At 43.5% G+C, this 17,918-nt stretch overlaps 1 protein-coding gene across 1 annotated transcript; it reads right to left on the bottom strand.

Annotated features, from left to right (window-relative positions):
• Positions 1-3,001: 3,001 nt before the first annotated feature.
• Positions 3,002-17,854, bottom strand: SMIM20 (small integral membrane protein 20). The gene is made up of 3 exons (XM_003927492.3): positions 17,638-17,854; positions 4,439-4,495; positions 3,002-3,675 (listed from the first exon to the last, which is right to left on the bottom strand). Exons 1-3 carry the CDS (start codon positions 17,744-17,746, stop codon positions 3,638-3,640), a joined length of 204 nt encoding a protein of 67 aa, XP_003927541.1. The 5' UTR covers positions 17,747-17,854; the 3' UTR covers positions 3,002-3,637.
• Between the last annotated feature and the right edge of the window lie 64 nt (positions 17,855-17,918).

Genomic DNA, 17,918 nt, shown 5'->3' with positions numbered 1-17,918 from the left:
GGTGGTCCTAAACTACATTCCCTTCCTCCATCCACTCATTATTTCGGTTGATCATGTAATCATTCCATCCCTCCAAATACTGACCAAGCACCCACTCTACGCCAAGCCCACGCGCCCACTCTACACCAAGTCCACAGCAGGTGGGAGGATATGGTGGTGCACAGGGCAGGTAATGTCCACGTTAGAGTGATCTCTCCATACACACCTGCACCCAAACCAAGCTGGCTCCCAAACTGCACCTTTGTTACCCACTGCATGTCTGAATCTCACTTCCTATGGCTCTGTTCAAGTGTCAGCTACTCCATCTCTGATCAGCTGTCAGTCATCTGGCCCCTGCTGTGTTCCAGATATTATAATAGGCACCTTACACACAGGATCCCTCATTTTCCCCAAAACTCTACAGGATCTTACCATCCCTCCTGCCACTGACAACATGGTTCTCCAGAACCTTCCCTGATTTTACAATTAGATACAACCTCTTTTTCTTCTAAAATGTATCTCTGCACTTTTTTTCTTTTTCTTTCTTTCGAGGCAGGGTCTTGCTCTGTCACCCAGGCTGGAGTGCAGTAGTGTGATCTCAGCTCACTGTAACCTCTGTCTCCCAGGCTCAAGCCATCCTTCCAACTCAGCCTCCCAAGTAGGTGGGACTACAGGCCCATGCCACCAAGCTTGGCTAATTTTTTTTTTTTTTTTTTTTGCATTTTTCATAGAGATGGGGTTTTGCCATTTGCTTAGGCTGATCTCAAACTCCTGAGTCCTAGTCATCTGCCCACCTTGATCTCCTAAAGTGCTGGGATTACAGGAATGAGCCACTGTGCCCAGCCTCCGCACTGAAAAACAAAAACAAAGAAAACAACTTTTTTAAATTGAAGTGCAACATACATTTAGAAAAGTAAACGTATTTGTAAAGCTCAACGAATATTCAGAAACTCCACACACTCAGGTAACCTGCACTTAGATCAAAAAGTAGAACCCAACAGCACCCTGAACCCCTGCTTCTGCCCCTTCCCCACAATGCTGACTTCTATCTGTAGGGTTTAATTTTATCTGCTTTTATTCTTCATCTAAGTAGAATGCAGAAGCATTTGATGTGAGAATTCAGCTGTTTGCTGTTAAGCCAGACATTAACGAGATTTGCAAGCTGTTTTTTGTCTTGGAAAATCAATTTTTCATACAAAAATGTCAGATTAACCTATGTGCTTGTTATTAATATTTTGAAATGAGTTAATAAACATTTTTCTAATTTGTTTTTATTTCTGATACAGTAAATATCTAAAGACGTAACCTATATAATCATTTTGGACTTCTGGATTTCTAATAAAGGTGTCCTGAGATCAACAAGCTTAAGAATCTCTGACATAAAGGAAGACATCCCCCAAAAGATGCTGCTTGTTCCTGACTCCCAGGAGATCATCTGTAAGAATTGCCCTGCGATCAAATGCATTTGGGAAATGTCATGCCTCTCTTGGAAATCAGAAAAATTTGAAGCAAATAAACACAATCCACCTTAACTGTTTTCCTAAATGGGTTTGAGTAAGGACCCCCCTCTTTCAAGTGCTTCTGTCATCATCTTGGGGGCACACCTGCGAAACTCATGGATAAATCGCAAGGCCCTCTGTCAGTCCTCGTGAATAGCATCTCTTAAAACGTGGCCTATGTCACGTGTGGACAGCAGAGAGTCTGAAGTTACACCTCTGGCAACATGAAGAGTGATCCTTTTATAAACGTCGAGGCAACTAAGCAGGACAGACAGCCCCTTTATCTCTGCAAAGAGGTGGACTGAGGGCAGGAACGGGCCCAGGACAAAGACTGCACTTTGTGGAGACAAATCTGGGTCTGTTCCATCCAAGACAGTCAACTGAGCTCCCACAGTTCTTCCCTGCAGAATTCAGACACAGTCATTTTAGCCTGGACATCTTCCAAAGCAGATGGTACCACACGCTCGCCTCAGTCATAAAGAAATCTCAATCATGCTGCCACAGAATGTTGGAAGTTATATAACTTCCTGGTGCCCTTTCAAAAACAAAAAAAAGTGGTCAAATGTACCCCTAATGAGTCAACTTCTTTGACTGGATTGTGAACTGTAAGTCAATTAAATGTTAGGGAATGCCTACCAAAAATGTTGACTTTGGTTTTACAACTATCGACCTTATGTCTTCTTGACAGTGATTACGTAATTGGGCCAGCTGTCTGTTAAGAAAACTCCAGGTTCACAATAATAAAACTGTGTCATCAGGCAGCTCATAGACAGCCTACGGTAACAGGCAAGACACTGATACGTAAACGAAAAAGGTGTGCCACTTCAGAAGTCTATCATCCAGTAAGAGGCTAGACAGAGCAAAGGAAAAAGGAAGGAAGGAAGGAAAGGGAGGGAGGGAGGGAGGGAGGAAGGAAGAAAAAAGGGAGGGAGGGAGAGAGGAAGGGAAAGAAGGAAAACAGGTTGAGCATCCCTCATCTGAAATCTGAAATGCTCCAAAATCTGAACCTTTTTGAGCACCAACGTGACACAAATGGAAAATTCCACACCTGACCTCATGTGATGGTTGTAGTCAAAAGTTTGTTTCATGCACAAACTTATTTTAAAATATTGTATCCAACTGTCTGCAGGCTATGTGTATGAGGTATATGAAACAGAAATAAAGTTCATGCTTAGACTTGGGTCCCATCCTCAAAATGTCTCATCACGTATATGCAAATATTCCTAAATCCAAAAAAATCTGAAGTCCAAAACACTTCTGGTCCCCAGCTTTTTCGAATAAGGGATACTCGACCTGTCTTCTCACTTGCATCTTTGCAGTACCCAGTGAGGTACTGGTAGAGAATCAACATTCAATATTTGTCTCAACAAATGTGTTATTTACCTCTAAAATGTTTACCGGAGTACAAACAGATGAACCACATCCAGCTATCTAGTGAAATATAATCCCGTCAAATTGTACTTCCTGGCACTATAATTAACTGCTTTACAAAAGCTGATTTACAAAAAGACACCATTGCAAAGTAGAAATAAATCATTTTAATATGTATTTTTCACTTCTGTTAATTGATTATTGATTTCTACACAAGTGTATGCATCCAGTTTGACCTGCTTCATATTTATTTTCCAACATGGCGCAATCTTCAGCATGAGGTGGTGAAGCTGTTCATTCTTAAACACCACGAAGTACCTTGTCCTCAAAGAGCTTCATCAACTTGAACATTTTCAAAGAGCTCTATAAGGCAGCTCAGCATGGCAGTTTTTGACTGAAATCTCTTGTCTGGAAGATGGCAAAATAGACCCAGACCTTCCCGAGCCCACTGGTTGCTTGTATTCATATCACAGCTCGCTTGGGTAAGTGGTAACGACAGAATAATAAGCAGATTGCTCCAAACCCAGCTGGGTGAGACAGCTTCATTTTTGGAAAATCAACTGAATCATGAAAACCTTCCTAATGGTATAATTTGTTCCAGAGTTCTTTTGATACTTAAGAAGGGACATATTAATCCTTGTGCACAGTCTTTTATTACAAGCACTCTTATTTATGGCATTACAGAGTTTTCTCCTCCAGCCGCCATTCTCTGGTGAGGTGACTGTATTCCATGTAGAATAAAAGTATGAAGAAATCTCCTTTCTAAATCAGGGCTGGTGACAGCCTTCTCATTTCCTGCCAAATGGATCAGACCACACTTTCAACCCTATGGAAAGAAACAGGAACAAAACACAGGATTCATTTTTAAATGCCCTATCACTTTCCTCCACCCCAAACAAACAAAATGACATCAGAATTGAGTTGCGCAATTTACAGTGTAGTTTAAGATGGTGCCAACAGGCCGCCGGAACCCTGGCACTAAATGGCTGGGAAGCCATGGCAGCCCTAAGGGACCTGCCCCATAACAGGAAGACATACATCTGGCCTAGTTAAATAAATAAATAAATAAGAACGTTGCCACAGATTACAAGAGCTTTGGTGAATAAATGGGAAACCTCTTATTCTTGGCTGACTTGGATCCTCTTAAAGGAACTAACCATTCAGCCATAAAGGGAGCTTTTTAGCCCTTGTGCAAAGCAGAACCCCACATCAATACCAATAGCTGACAAGTCAACACTCCTTTCCCATGAGGGTAGTGTTTAAATAGGTGCTTGGTAAATACGTGCCAAACAGCTATTCACGTCGCGAATCTCATCACACACTTGTTAACATTTTTATGCCCTCTTATCAAATGGGAAAGAGGAACCGGGCAAATGAGAAAAAAGTCTTCTGGAGTGAAATATTAGAAGGAAGTCTTGGGTGGCATCTATGAATGGCAACTGTTGAGAAATAAATAGCAAAATCACAATCTTGTTTCTAAACTAAAAGGCATTTTCCCACTCTCCATGCCAAGGCAAACACACACAAACCACACAACACAATAGTACAAATGAGATTTGGTTTTGATTTTTTTTTTTTTTCCAGTTTACCTGGTGGCTGTATATCCTCCTGAACAATTCCAGCCCGATTTATGGCTTGTTCCTTCTCTGAGAAGCACAAGAGAAAAATCATTCATTACAAGGGGGTGGGGAGGGAGAAATCTTTGTATTTACATGAGCCAATGACATGGGACAATTAGAAAACAGTATTTATGAGTGCTGTTAAATTCAGATATGCTATTATGCAAAGCTTTTAGGTTGTGGAAGTTAGATCCTATAATGCAAGAGAGATTGGGCATTTTCAAAAGAATAAAGAAATCTATACTTCAAAAGAAAAGCTCCCCAGCTAACATCTTCTCTCTATGATCTCAGCATTTTGGAAAGACCAGAAAACAACAACAACAAAAAGAACAATTTTGAAAGAACTGGTGGGCGTGGTATCATGAGGGGAAAGCTGCTGAATTGAAGGAACAAGTACAATTAAGAAAACCGTGTAGTTTTTATGTCTAAAATGCGCTCCACTGAAGGACTAGACTCGGAGCTAAATATGCCATGTTTTTGATAGGAAATAGAGCAGAAAATTAATCTTTGGGTGGGTGGCTTTGGTTTGGATAATTGAAGCTTCCCTAATTGATTGCAGGTGCTGTGCCAATTAGTAAGCGCATTGTAGTGACAGCAACTAAGCCAGTCTCTTTGGAGATGTCCAACAGGCGAGGGCCAAGAGAGACCAGGCATTTCGTATCTGCGGGCTTAAAGCGCTCTGACACATCTAAGTGGTTTAGAATAAACCCAAGGTCTGTGAAAACAAAGAGTTATTATTTTAAGTATCTTGACAAACAAATGGCAGCTTTTCAGGAAAAAGCCTTAGAGCCAAAGGATGTTTACCACTAAATTATAGTAATTAAATGTTGTAATCGGACCTTTGTTTCAATCAGGCTGACAGTGTTTCTTTAAATCCACATTTAGCTCTTATTTAGTATCGGGCATTTTCTTTATTTTGGCCTCTGGATTCTCATAAAGTTACACAAACAGAAAGGTACAAGAAACAGGGTTTGGTCAAATCTAATATTCATTGAACTTGCCTCTCTAGTCATGTGACAGAAAGTCAATCCTAAATGGCCCACCTGACAGTTTTATCAATACTAAGTTTTGCTGTGGCAAATAAAACACTGGGCAATGGGGATTATGGGAGTCCTGATATCCAAGTCTAAGAGGGACAGACAGAAGACAGGGTACTGAGGCCAATTACCCAATGGTTTCACTGTTCCTCTCTGAAAAGTAGCAGGTAAATGGCAACCAAGACTCTCTCAAGAGAAACCAAAAGATTTCTTCCATCTAGAGTGGATACTATGGAGCCTCTAAAGTGTTGGGCTTTCTGAAATAACAAAAGAGGTGTTCTAATTTCTTAAGATATTAAATCATTGTTGAACTGAGCCCCACCACCCTATTAACATTTAAGTCTCAAACTATGGACGTCTCGAACATGCTCTTGGAAGATGCCAACATGTAAAAGCCCACAGTCATCAGTCTTGTCAGGAGTGAAAACAGAAATCATTTTCTCTAACTAAAAGGTCTATTTTCTGATACTACGGAGGGGAGATTTGAATTTTTAAAAATCATTATCAGAAAGCGTTCTCGACATAGAGATTTAATAAAATCAGACATCCTGGTGTACCAAACACGTTCTCCAAGAGGCAGGTACTGCAAAGCAAAAGAAGCTGGCCAGCTGCCAAACATCAAAGGAAGCTGACTTTTGGTGGCAAGGACAGAAGGCCTAATTGTGTTCTAGCCTCTTACGATGCAATGGAAAACCAAGTGAAGAGAAAGGAATCCCTGTCTTCACACTTTCTTGCTAATTGCTAATGAGGCTGAAGAGAAGCTGAAGATTTATTTTAAATAGCCCATAATCTCTTTATAATCCTTGTCCTAATGCAACCACCTCTGCAGTTTGGCTTGGTCAGGAAATTTAAACCACTTTGCTGGGCCAGTTCCTACCAGATGATAACCAGGTATTAGCATCCTATCTACCTCCCCTGGTTCTTTAATCCATTAATGTTTTATAAATACTCTTAGGCCAAAGCAGTCTTATGTAAATTCATGACATAACACAAAGACACTTTATTTGTGAATGCAGAACATGCTGAAAGGAAAACAGAAACTAGTCCCTCATGATTTAGCAGTGCGTCTTGATTGAAGTTGACAGTAAGTTTCTATTTCCCTATCTTTGGAAAACAGCAAATGTATATAAACCTCAGGAATGGGGTAATGGCAGAAGTCAGGGGTTTAACTACGTAAACAAGTCAGGATAAGCTTATTAACAGCTTCAGCAGTGAGCACATTTCTATCACAGGTGAAATGATTTAAACCCAACTATGGAACACTGGGTTAAAAAAAAAAACTCCCTACTGCAGTGTCTCAGCAAGCCCGACTCTGCCCCCTGGTGCTAAGGCAGCGGTGTGATTTGCAGTTTTAATTGAGGATTGTTATCTCTAGTCAAGGGGCCAAAGTGTATTATTAAAACTAGTAATACATGCAGACTGGCTGAATTTTGTATGGTAGTAAAATAATCTACCTAATAATGTTTAAGTTTTTGAAGGCAAAAACATATCCTTGTATTAAATGTCCACACTGGGAAATGAATCGACTGTGTGACTCGTTACTTGAACATTTATAAACATGCACACATTGTAGGATACCCAAGCCGCAGCTCCCTCAGCAGTCTTCAGATTACTCACTGAGGGTGCTCTAGTGGCAGACCAGCACATAGAAACCTAAAATAAAAAAGCAAATGAAAGCTGGTGCAGGTATAACGGGAACCTACCTCCCCATTTCCTCTTGCCAATATAAACGGTTAAAATAAAAGCAACTCGGCCGGGCACGGTGGCTCATGTCTGTAATTCTAGCGCTTTGGGAGGCTGAGGCTGGCAGATGACTTGAGGTCAGGAGTTCAACCAGCCTGGCCAATGTGGCAAAACCCTGTCTCTACTAAAAACACAAAAATTAGCGGTGCATGGTGGCAGGTGCCTGTAACTCCAGCTACTTGGGAGACCAAGGCAGAATGAACTTGAACCTGGCCAGGTGGAGGTTGCAGTGAGCCGAGATTGCACCACTGCATTCCAGCCTGGATGAAACAGCAAAACTCCGTCTCAAAAAAGAAAAACAATAAATAAAATAAAAGCAACTGACATCATGAATTGTGATAAATGGCAACATTGGAATGTGTGCTGTATATTCCATACAAGTTGAATATCCTTTATCCAAAACTGTTTGGGAACAGAACTGGTTTGGATTTAGGATCTTTTTTTCAGATTTTGGGATATTTGCATACATATATAACAAGATGGGATGGGATCCAAGCCTAAACATGAAATCCATTTGTTTCTATACATCTTATATACGTAGACTGAAGATAATTTTATACACTGTTTTTAATAATTTTGTGTATGAGAAATGCTCAACCTGTAACGGCACTGTATCAATATTAAATTTCCTAAATTGGAAAACTGTATTGTGATTACATAAGAGAACGTCCTGGATCTTCGGAAACACAGGCTGAAGTGTTTAGGAAATGAAAGCTCACGATGTATTCAACTTACTCTCAAATAGTTCAGCAAAATAACAGTAATAATTACAACACATGGTACATATAACTGTCTGTATATATGTACAAATGTGAGAAAAATGTTAACAACTGGTGCATCAAAGTGACGGATAATACAGAAATTTACTGCACTGTTCTTGAATCTTTGGTCAGTTTGAGTTTATTTATTTATTTATTTATTTTTGAAATGGAGTCTTGCTCTGTCACCCAGTCTGGAGTGCAATGTGGCATGATCTCGGCTCACTTATAACCTCTGCCCCTCAGGTCCAAGCGATTCTGCTGCCTCAGGCTCCCCAAGCTTGAATTTCTTTTTACATAACTGTAAAACACCCATAAGAAAGTCCAACCCCATTCTGACTATTCCATGGTGGTTATTTCAAAGTAGCTATCTTTTAAAAAGGAGCAAATATAAAATTATTTTTTCAAAAAAGCTTTTCAGTGCACCCATGTTGCTGCTGTTACCTAGACACACGTCCCACCTGCCTCTGGGGTATTCCGGAACTGGAGGTTCACTGGTGGCGAGTGTGAACCAGGGGCCAAGGGGAAGCCATATGACCACAGGAGCAAGTGTGACCCAGTTGGCTGAAGAGGACCAAATGGACATGGTGACAAGAGAGAACCAGAGGCTGAGGGGACGCCATATGACCACAGGAGCAAGTGTGACCCAGTTGGCTGAAGGGGAACATGTGACCCCCTGAAGCACTGCGCTCCTACCAACAGTGTAAACATGTCTGTTTCCTCACCAGAGCCTGTTTGAATCCAGGGAACTGTGCAATGCCAGTTGGAAAACAAGACCCAGTCTGCCTGTACATTTCATTCGATTATATGGTGAAAGGAATGAAAAGCATATTCTAAATGCCTGACATGTAATAAGGAAAATGCTCTTACAAGGTAAGGATTCCTTCTGCATCAGATGATTTCCAGGACCCTGTCCTGCCTGGACACAGCATCCTATCGGGCAGGGCCAGCGAGGCGCAGCAGAAATGGAACAGGGCTGAGAAGGAGCAGGACTGAGGCCTCACAGCCCTCCCCCACGGCCTTGCACTCGGCTGGCTGTTAAACATTCTTTACTATCTCAAGGCATTGTGAGACAGGGCATTAAGTACAGGCAATGTCAAGGGAGTTAGGGTCTAGTGTCCATGCAGCAACGAACGTGCTGAGTAACCTTGGACAAGTCACTAAATGAGGGGACAAAAATGAGCTCAAGCTCCTTCTGCCAAAACCCTATGTTCTTATACTTCTGAACATCCAATTAAAATTTTAAATGAAGACGATCACAGAAAATGATCTTATTCTGTCTCATTTCACAAGCTGGCCTCAAATGCATGTTATTTATAAAAGGCCATATTCAGGGTCACTGTCTAGCTCCAGGAAACAAAGACAGATGAGCCTAACTGTGCTCTTGCCTAACTGTGGCCTTTTGAGACAAAACAGGCTATGCCAACAGGGTAAAAGCTGAAAAGCGTCTGGGACTCCCTCCAGAAGTACAGCAGAACTGTACCCAGACTTCTGGTTTTGGGTCACTGACCCACTAATGCCATCATCTGCCCAGCACTCATTTCAGTATTTGAGTTATCACGTACAGAACTGACCTTGTACTCCATCTAACACTTAGGAGAGCCTTGCTGAGTTAACGAAAGAGCTGAAGATCACACTGAATGCCAAAATGAAATCCAGTAAGGCAGTCTGGTGATAGTGGCTGCCTGCTTTGCAACCATGGAAGATCTCCTTGGCTTTGTTTCACCCAAGCAGGCTTCTTCTTTTCTGCTGCCTGCCTGCTTGTTCCAGCAGAGACCCTGGAAACTACCTGTCCCCCTACCCATGCTGACACAGCTAAAGGGCCCAAACTGATCTGACACTTGGCTGTACACGGTCTGCCTTACCAGTTGCTGGCCCTGAGTCTTGCTTTTACTAGTAACCCAGTTCTCAGGGACTAGGCTTCTGCCCCGTCCATCCTAGAATGATGGGCTTCCGCCCAGTAGTCTCAGAATCCTGGGGAATGAAATGTATGAAGGACGGTCAGAAGGGAAGACCTAACAAGCAATGCTAACAGGAGTAGCTGAAAGGCAGGAGCAAAAGAGCAAACCCAGGAGGATTTTCCATGGTGGAGAGGCCCAGGGAAGACAGTGTTCCAAGGAGGGAAAGGCTGGCCCAGAGCTGGTGTCTCTTACTTATAAATGACCTGACTTCCTGTATCACAGAGAATAGACACCGTCACCTGGAAGTACCAAGAACTTGCCCACATCAAACCTACATATGGCAGCATCCACGTCATCCTTCCTCCTGAGCAGGTGGAAGAGGTGCCCTGCCTTTGGTCCAAGGCTCTTTCCTCTACCTGAGCTCAGGATCCCACGCTACCTCCCACTCTAGATTGTCTTCTCTTTCCAGCAGCTTTCTCTGTCCAAGACTTTCTTGGCCCTCCATCTCGCCCAGCCAAAACGAAAACGAAAGTCTTCCCAGACCCTGTGACCTACTGGATATATGACTTTACCATTCTCCTCTGCATACAGCCAAACATCTTTAAATAGTCAACTTTACACACTAGTTACTCTTCAATCCACCGCAACCTGCCTTCTGCCTACTTCCAAAGCACCGAAAGCGTGTTTAACAATATAACCAATCACTTTAACCTCTTTCTGTTAAATAGAAGAGATATTTTCACTTATCTCTTTTACTGTCTGTAAGCAGCCTAACCCTGCTGACCACACTCCCTTTTCATGAAGAGCTGTCTTTATGGAGCTTGCAGCTGCAGCCTCTCCAGGTTTTAATCCCGTCTAGCCACTCCTCCTCAGTCTCCTTGGAGGGCATTTCTCTTCCTCTGACTGCCTGTTCTTCAGTTCTTCTGACACTGGTGTTCTCCCGCACACTGTCCTGGACCAGCTTATCCCTGACAATCTCTGAATGCTGCCTGGGAATCCTTACCTACCGCAGTGACCTGGTTCCCAGCCACGTGCAGATGATGCCCCGCCTCCAGCTACCGTTCATATCCAGCGTCGCAGCCCCAGATTGGTATATCCCATTGTCTATGGGAAATCTCCAAGAGCACACGAGCTACCTCAACCTCAAAAGCTACCTAAATGCCCCAAAGTGAACTAACCTGTCTTTTCACCCCTAAAAGCAATTCCTTCTTGTGTCTTCTAGCTAACGACCAGCACCTCCACCGCCTCAGCTGCTGAAACCGGAACACTGGGTGCCATTCTCCTTCTTTGCCCTGTGAATAATCAACCACAAACCCCAGCAAAGTTTACTTCCTTTCTTTTTTTAAATGAGACAGGGTCTTGCTGTGTTGTCCAGGCTGATTTAAATTCCTGGGCTCAAGTTATCCTCCTGCCTCGGCTTCCCAAAGTGCTGGGATTACAGGTGTGAGCCACCACACCCACCAGTTTGCTTCTTAAACATGGCTCCAAATGCAATCATTTCTCCCCACTCCCATAGCCACAACTCTGGTTTAGGCTACAGTCACCTCTCCCTGAGGTCATAGGAAATAGAGCCTTCCTGTACCTAGCCTTCCTGTCCTTAGCCTTCCTGTCCCCAGATTTGACCCTTCCTGTTTCTAGTTCACATGCAATCAATCAGAGTGGTGCTTGTAAAGAGCGAATGTGATCACTGCTCTTACTTACAGTCCTGTGTCGCTCAATCGTGGGAGCACATTCTGAGCAATGCGTCCTTAGGCGATTTCATTGTTGTGCGACCATCACAGAGTGTACTTGCACAAACCTAGACGTCATAGTCTACTACACACCCAGGCTATGTGATATAGCCTATTGTTCTGAGGCTACGAACCTGTACAGCATGGTATTGTACTGAATACTGCAGGCAACTGTAACACGTGGTAAGGATTTGTGCATCTGAACATAGCTAAACTAGAAAAGGCATGGTAAAAACGCTGCTTAAAAGGTTTTCAAAATGGCACACCCATATAGGATATTTACCATGGATGACGCCTGCAGGACTGGGCATTGCTCTGGGTGAGTGAGTGGTGAGTGAACCTGAAGGCCTAGGACATTACTGTACACTGCTGCAGACTAAATACACACTGCACACTTAGGCTAACCTACATTTATTTATTTACTTATTTTTTGAGACAGAGTCTCCCACTGTCGCCCAGGCTGGAGTGCAGCAGCACGATCTCAGCTCACTGCAACCTCTGCCTCCCAGGTTCAAGCAATTCTTCTGCCTTGGCCTCCCAAGTAGCTGGGACTACAGGCACGTGCCACCATGGCCAGCTAATTTTTTGTATTTTTAGTAGAGATGGGGTTTTACCATGTTAGCCAGGATGGTCTCGATCTCCTGACCTTGTGATTCTCCCACCTCGGCCTCCCAAAGTGCTAGGATGACAGGCAGGCTATACTACATTTATTTTTAAAAAGTCCTTTCTTCAGTAATAAATTAACCTCAGCTAACTTTTTTGCTTTATAAACTTTTTAATTTTTAAGACTTTTTGACTCCTATCATAACATTTAGCTTAAAACACAAACATGTACAGCGGTACAAAAATATTTTCTTTGTATCTTTATTGTATAGGCATCTATTTTCAAATTATTTTTTCCTTTTTAAACTTCTGTGTGAAAAACTAAGATACAACACATAAATCAGCCTAGGCCCACACAGGGTCGGGATCATCAGGACATCACTAGGTGAGAGGAAGTTTTCAGCACCATGATAATCTTATGGGAACACTGTCATACACGTGGTCTATAGTGGGCCAAAATATGACGCAGCACACGACTATACTTTAATAACTCTGCGTGGCTGGACACCAAAGGATTATTGCAGCACTGTAATTCAGCAAGTGAGATGATCAAACTTGGAGAACAAATGGTATAACGAACTTTTCAAAAACCACAGCGGAAGCCCTGGAGTTCTATAGATTTTCCAACAAACAAAAACAGAGTTTCCCAGTTACAAATTCGTACCAAAGAAACAGTAACAGATGTAGGTAAGAAGGAAGAAAACTGAACCTGGAAAGGAGTGAGATGTAGGAAGGGTCGGTGAGTAACAAACCCGGGTGAAGGTAAACTATCAGTGACCACATAAAATAGTGACGGTGTTAACTGATTTGCTGAGTAACGGGCAGCAGGCAGGACTAAAATACTATGTCAGATGCATGGGCCGAGGGTAAAGCATCATAAGGACCTTGCATTGTTCAAAGGTAAAGATACTGGCTAACCCTAAACTTTAGTTACAAAAGAACAAAGACAGATTTTAAACCTTTCAAACTAGTAGAGGGAGAAGAATAAAGAAGGCTTGAGGCAGAAAAGAAGAAAAAAGGAAGCATAGAAATAGAAAACACAAAATAAGGTGAGAAAAATAAATGCAAATATATCAGTCAACATAACAAATGAAAATGAATCCGATCCAATAGTTACAAGAGATTATCATGTCAGATTAAAAAAATCTGGTTTATGTTGGTTCTGAGATACTCACCTAAGGACAAACAAAGGCCGCATGTATGAGGAGAGAAACAGGTAAGCTAGGAAAATACGAAAGAAATCTAGGCTGGGCGTGGTGGCTCACACCTGTAATCCCAGCACTTTGGAAGACTGAGGTGGTCCGCCTTGCCAACATGGAGAAACCCCATCTCTGCTAAAAAATACAAAAAAATAGCTGGGTGTGGTGACAGAGACCTGTAATCCCAGCTACTTGGGAGGCTGAGGAGAATCACTTGAACTTGGGAAGCAGAGGTTGCAGTGAGCTGAGCTCGTGCCAGTGTACTTCAGCCTGAGCATCAACAGTGAAACTCCGTTTCAAAAAAAAAAAACCAAGAAATCTTGGAGCACAATAAAATCAGATAAAATATAGATGGGGAGGAACAGTAGAGATAAAGAGAATTCTTATATAATGATAATTAGAAAAAATCATCCAGAATATTTTAGAATATATATACCTAATAACATGGCCGCAGGACATCCAAATACAAACAGAATTAGGAAGCTTGATCTGTAATTAATATACACTGATACAGAATGCTGTACCCAACAAGAGAATAGCCACTGTTCCAAGCACACAGAGAATATTTACAAAAATTGACCTGTACCAGGCCACAAAGCAAATCTTGACCAGTGTCAGAGATCGAAATCATATAGTCCATATTCTATGACCACAAATGCAAATAAAATAGAAACCAGCAACCAAAAGTCACCAGAAAAGACCACTGTGGCTGCTGGGTAGAGAATGGGTAGTAGGCGGGGCACAATGGAAGCAGCTCAGTCCCAGGAATGAGCGGAGGGAGATGGGCAGGACAAGGGTGAGAAGAGCATGATGGGAGAACGTGACTGACCAGGTAGTTTGGTTAGGTGAAGCCAGCACCCAGCACAGTGCCAGGGACCTAGGGATTGCTAGGTTTCTTTTTTTGTGGGGGGATTGAGTTTCACTCTTGTTGCCCAGGCTGGAGTGCAAGGATGTGATCTTGGCTCACTGCAACTTCCGCCTCCTAGGTTCAATCAATTCTCCAGTTTCAGCCTCCTGAATAGCTGGGATTACAGGCACCCGCCACTACGCTTGCCTAATTTTTGGTATTTTCAGTAGAGACAGGCACCATGTTGGCCAGTCTAGTCTCAAACTCTTGACCTCAGGTGATCTGCCCACCTTGGCCTCCAAAAGTGGTAAGATTACAGACATGAGCCACCGCACCTGGCCCAGGTTTCTTTTTAAAAAAGAGAGTGAGATGCTAAATAAATGCTAGGTGAATGTGTTGGAATGAGGTGAAGCTCTGACCACACAGTGGGTTCTCATGACCTGATGATGAAAACCTCACCCTAGTTTACTGCCAGGTCAGTCAGCTCCAGGCCTATCCACCTGCTAAAATCTACACATCTCACAGTCCTGCCCTGTGGCTCATTATTTTGTAAACATTTTAATAAAATGTCTAATATAAGACTATAATAGGTTTCGTATCTGTTACCTCATTTAATTCACCCCAAACCCTGTAAATTCACTCCAGTGAACTACACTGCTACAGACAAAGCAACAGGCAGGGCTCAGAGAGGTGAAGTAACTTACATGAGGGTCATTCATCTTGTAGGCTATGTAGACGCTCATATCCCTCACTGCCTTTTCTTGCTCCCTTCCAGAAGCAGTATACTTTCTTGGTTTAGGGATTAAGGATACGAATTTAAGTTCCAGATCCGTGACTCATCAACTGTGAGTGCTTGTGCAAATAATTCAACTCTTTCACACCTCAGTTTGTTCACATATAAAATGGGGGATGATGATCATACAGCAGTATGCCTTTGTGCATACTGCCACAAAGGGCTGTTAGCAACACTAAATGGGTTAATATATATATAAGGAAGTGCTTAGAAGAGAACCAGACATAGGTGTCTGGCTTCCCACAAATATTACCTGTTCAGCAATATTTACATGTTTAAAGAATCAGATGCTGGGTGTGGTGGCTCACACCTGTAATCCTAGCACTTTGGGAGGCTGAGGCAGGCAGATGGCTTTAGGCGAGGAGTTCAAGACCAGCCTGGCCAATATGGCAAAACCCTGTCTCTACTAAAAATATAAAAATTAGCCAGGAATGGTGGTACAAGCCTGGAGTCCCAGCTATTCAGGAGGCTGCGGCAGAAGAATCACCTGAACCTGGGAGGCAAAGATTGCAGTGAGCAACCAGAGGCCGGGTGCGGTGACTCATACCTGTACTCCCAGCACTTCGGGAGGCCAAGGCAGGCAGATGACCTGAGGTCAGCAGTTTGAGGCTAGCTTAGCCAACATGGCGAAACCCTGTCTCTACCAAAAAATACAAAAATTAGCTGGTGGTGGCAGCCAGTAATCCCAGCTACTTGGGAGGCCGAAGCAGGAGAATCGCTTGAACCTGGGAGGCAGAGACCAGTGCACCAAGATCAGCTCACTGCACTCCAGCCTGACAGTGAGACTCTCCACCCCCACCCCCCAAAAAAGGACAGGAAAGTGGGAAGGCACAATAGACTGTCTTCCATTTAAAAATGCAGATATTATAGTTACATTCACTAAATGTTCACCTACAGATGAACATCTCCTGATTTGTCTGTCTCAAGGCATTCAGACAGCCACAGATTCTGGAGTATCTCTAGAAGCCTGTTATGGCCCATATCTTGACCATCTCATCTCAAGCAAGGTTTCTCAACCAAAGCACCACTTGAATTTTAAACGGGGGAATTCTTTGTCACGGGGTCTGTCTTGTATGCACTGCAAAAAGTGTCGTAGTATCCCCGGCATCTATCCACAAGATACCAGTAGCAAAACTCAACTCCCTGCCATCCCAAGTTGTGACAAGCAAAAATGTCTCCAGATTGAGCCAAATACCCTGAGGGACAAAATCACCCCTAGATGAGAATCACAGCTCTAGTCTTCAGAACTGACTTTTCCAATGGGATGCAAAACAGACCCTCTGTCCCAAGTTCTAGTGGCCTTAATATGATCGCCTGGGGCAGGCGTCCAGTGAAGGATGAGGAAAATAGATCCCATAGGCTCCACACAGCCCACCTTATTCCCACGCATGGTGCATGCAGATAAGCTGGAAGGCAGAATACACAGACGCCATTTCAGTCTTGGCTGATAAAAAGAAGCTACAGGGAAATCTGAGTGTGTACTTAAAAGGCTCTGCCTCCAGAAACCAACTGCTGTAACATTTGTAACGGGCAGATCGTTTGGAGACTTCGCCTTGAATTTGCCAAGCGTTCAATGTCCGTTAATATTCCCAAGGGGCAGGGTTGGCCCTCTTCCATCTTCAAGATGATTCAGGTTTCCTGGTGAACAAAATGAGCCTCTAATGCCTAATATTTTCTCTCTGACAGATGGTTTCAGATGTATCAAAGTGCCAATCCTTGCTGAGATATCGGTCTCAAGGAAGGAGAGTTTGGCTTATATAGTGATACAACTGGAATGATTAAGAAGGAAAATTACTCCCAGGAGATTCACCATTACCATGTGAGCAACCGGCTTAAAACGAAGGAAGCCAGCTGAATTAGAAACACGATTTGAGGGAAAAGGAGAGAAAAAAATCTAAAAATCCCAGGTTAACAGTTTGGGTTTGAAAAGGTCCCGCTCAAAAAACATCTTCGGGAGTGGAAATGAAGTGCAATAAAAGCACCTTTCCACTCACGGTAATCAGGGTTCCATTTGCCTCCCAAATCACCATTCCCAGCCTGCGTGCTCACAGGAGACTCTGGACGGAGGCCTGGGGTGGTACATATTTGCCTTGCCACTTACTTGCTGTGTGACCTTGGGCCCGTTATAAAACCTCTGAGCCTCTGTGCCCTCGTTTGTAAAATGGGTATGTTTTACATAGATACTTCAAGGTGAGGTTGTGCAAATCAAACGATCCAAAGTATGCCTAACCTGACGTATAATAGGCATTCAGTGAATTTTAACTGTAACTATGAACTAGTACTTAGCGTCGACTGCTTTCATATACATGACCACCTGAGTCTCACAGGAGGCTCGGCATTTTATTATAAATGATGTAGTTAATCACTAATAGATGAGGATGCTGAGGGTCCTAGAGGTTGAGCAACTTGTCCAGGGTCACAAAGCTACACACAGCGGGATTCGAACCCATGCTCTCCCTGACTCTCGTCCAGGTTCTCTCCACGGAACCACGTGGAACTCACGGAGAGGGATGTGTGTTGGGGGGTCAGGTCACCGCGCGGGGTCAGAGGTCACTCACTGTACTCCTCCAATCTCGTTAGGGGCCGGAAGTAGATGGGATAGAAGGCGGCGCCGATCAGGGAGATGAAGCCGCCGAAAATGAGCGCGGTGCGCAGGTTCGGGGACATGGCGCCGGGCCTGGGGCTGCCCTGACCCGCCGACCGCCCCGCACTCTCGGAAAACCTGGCTACCAACAGTCGGGCCGTGACCCCACTCGGAAGAGGCGGAGCGACTTTCGCTTCCGGGCCTTGGAGGACGGACGAGGAGGAGGGGCGGGGCGAGAGGGAGGGGTGGAGTCAG

The sequence above is a fragment of the Saimiri boliviensis genome, chromosome 3 (assembly GCF_048565385.1).
Source record: "Saimiri boliviensis isolate mSaiBol1 chromosome 3, mSaiBol1.pri, whole genome shotgun sequence".
In the NCBI taxonomy this organism is placed as follows: Eukaryota; Metazoa; Chordata; class Mammalia; order Primates; family Cebidae; genus Saimiri; species Saimiri boliviensis.
The sequence above is the reverse complement of the archived record's forward strand: the minus strand, read 5'-3'. Positions and strand labels throughout refer to the sequence as shown.

What these genes read in the sequence shown, in the direction of transcription:
- SMIM20 (XM_003927492.3), bottom strand. Translation starts at nt 17,746, where the DNA reads ATGTCCCCGAACCTGCGCACCGCGCTCATTTTCGGCGGCTTCATCTCC. An exon ending in AACGAGATTGGAGGAGTACA is followed by an intron (nt 4,496 to 17,637) that starts GTGAGTGACCTC and finishes TGTGCTTCTCAG; the next exon opens with AGAAGGAACAAGCCATAAAT. An exon ending in GGAGGATATACAGCCACCAG is followed by an intron (nt 3,676 to 4,438) that starts GTAAACTGGAAA and finishes TTCTTTCCATAG; the next exon opens with GGTTGAAAGTGTGGTCTGAT.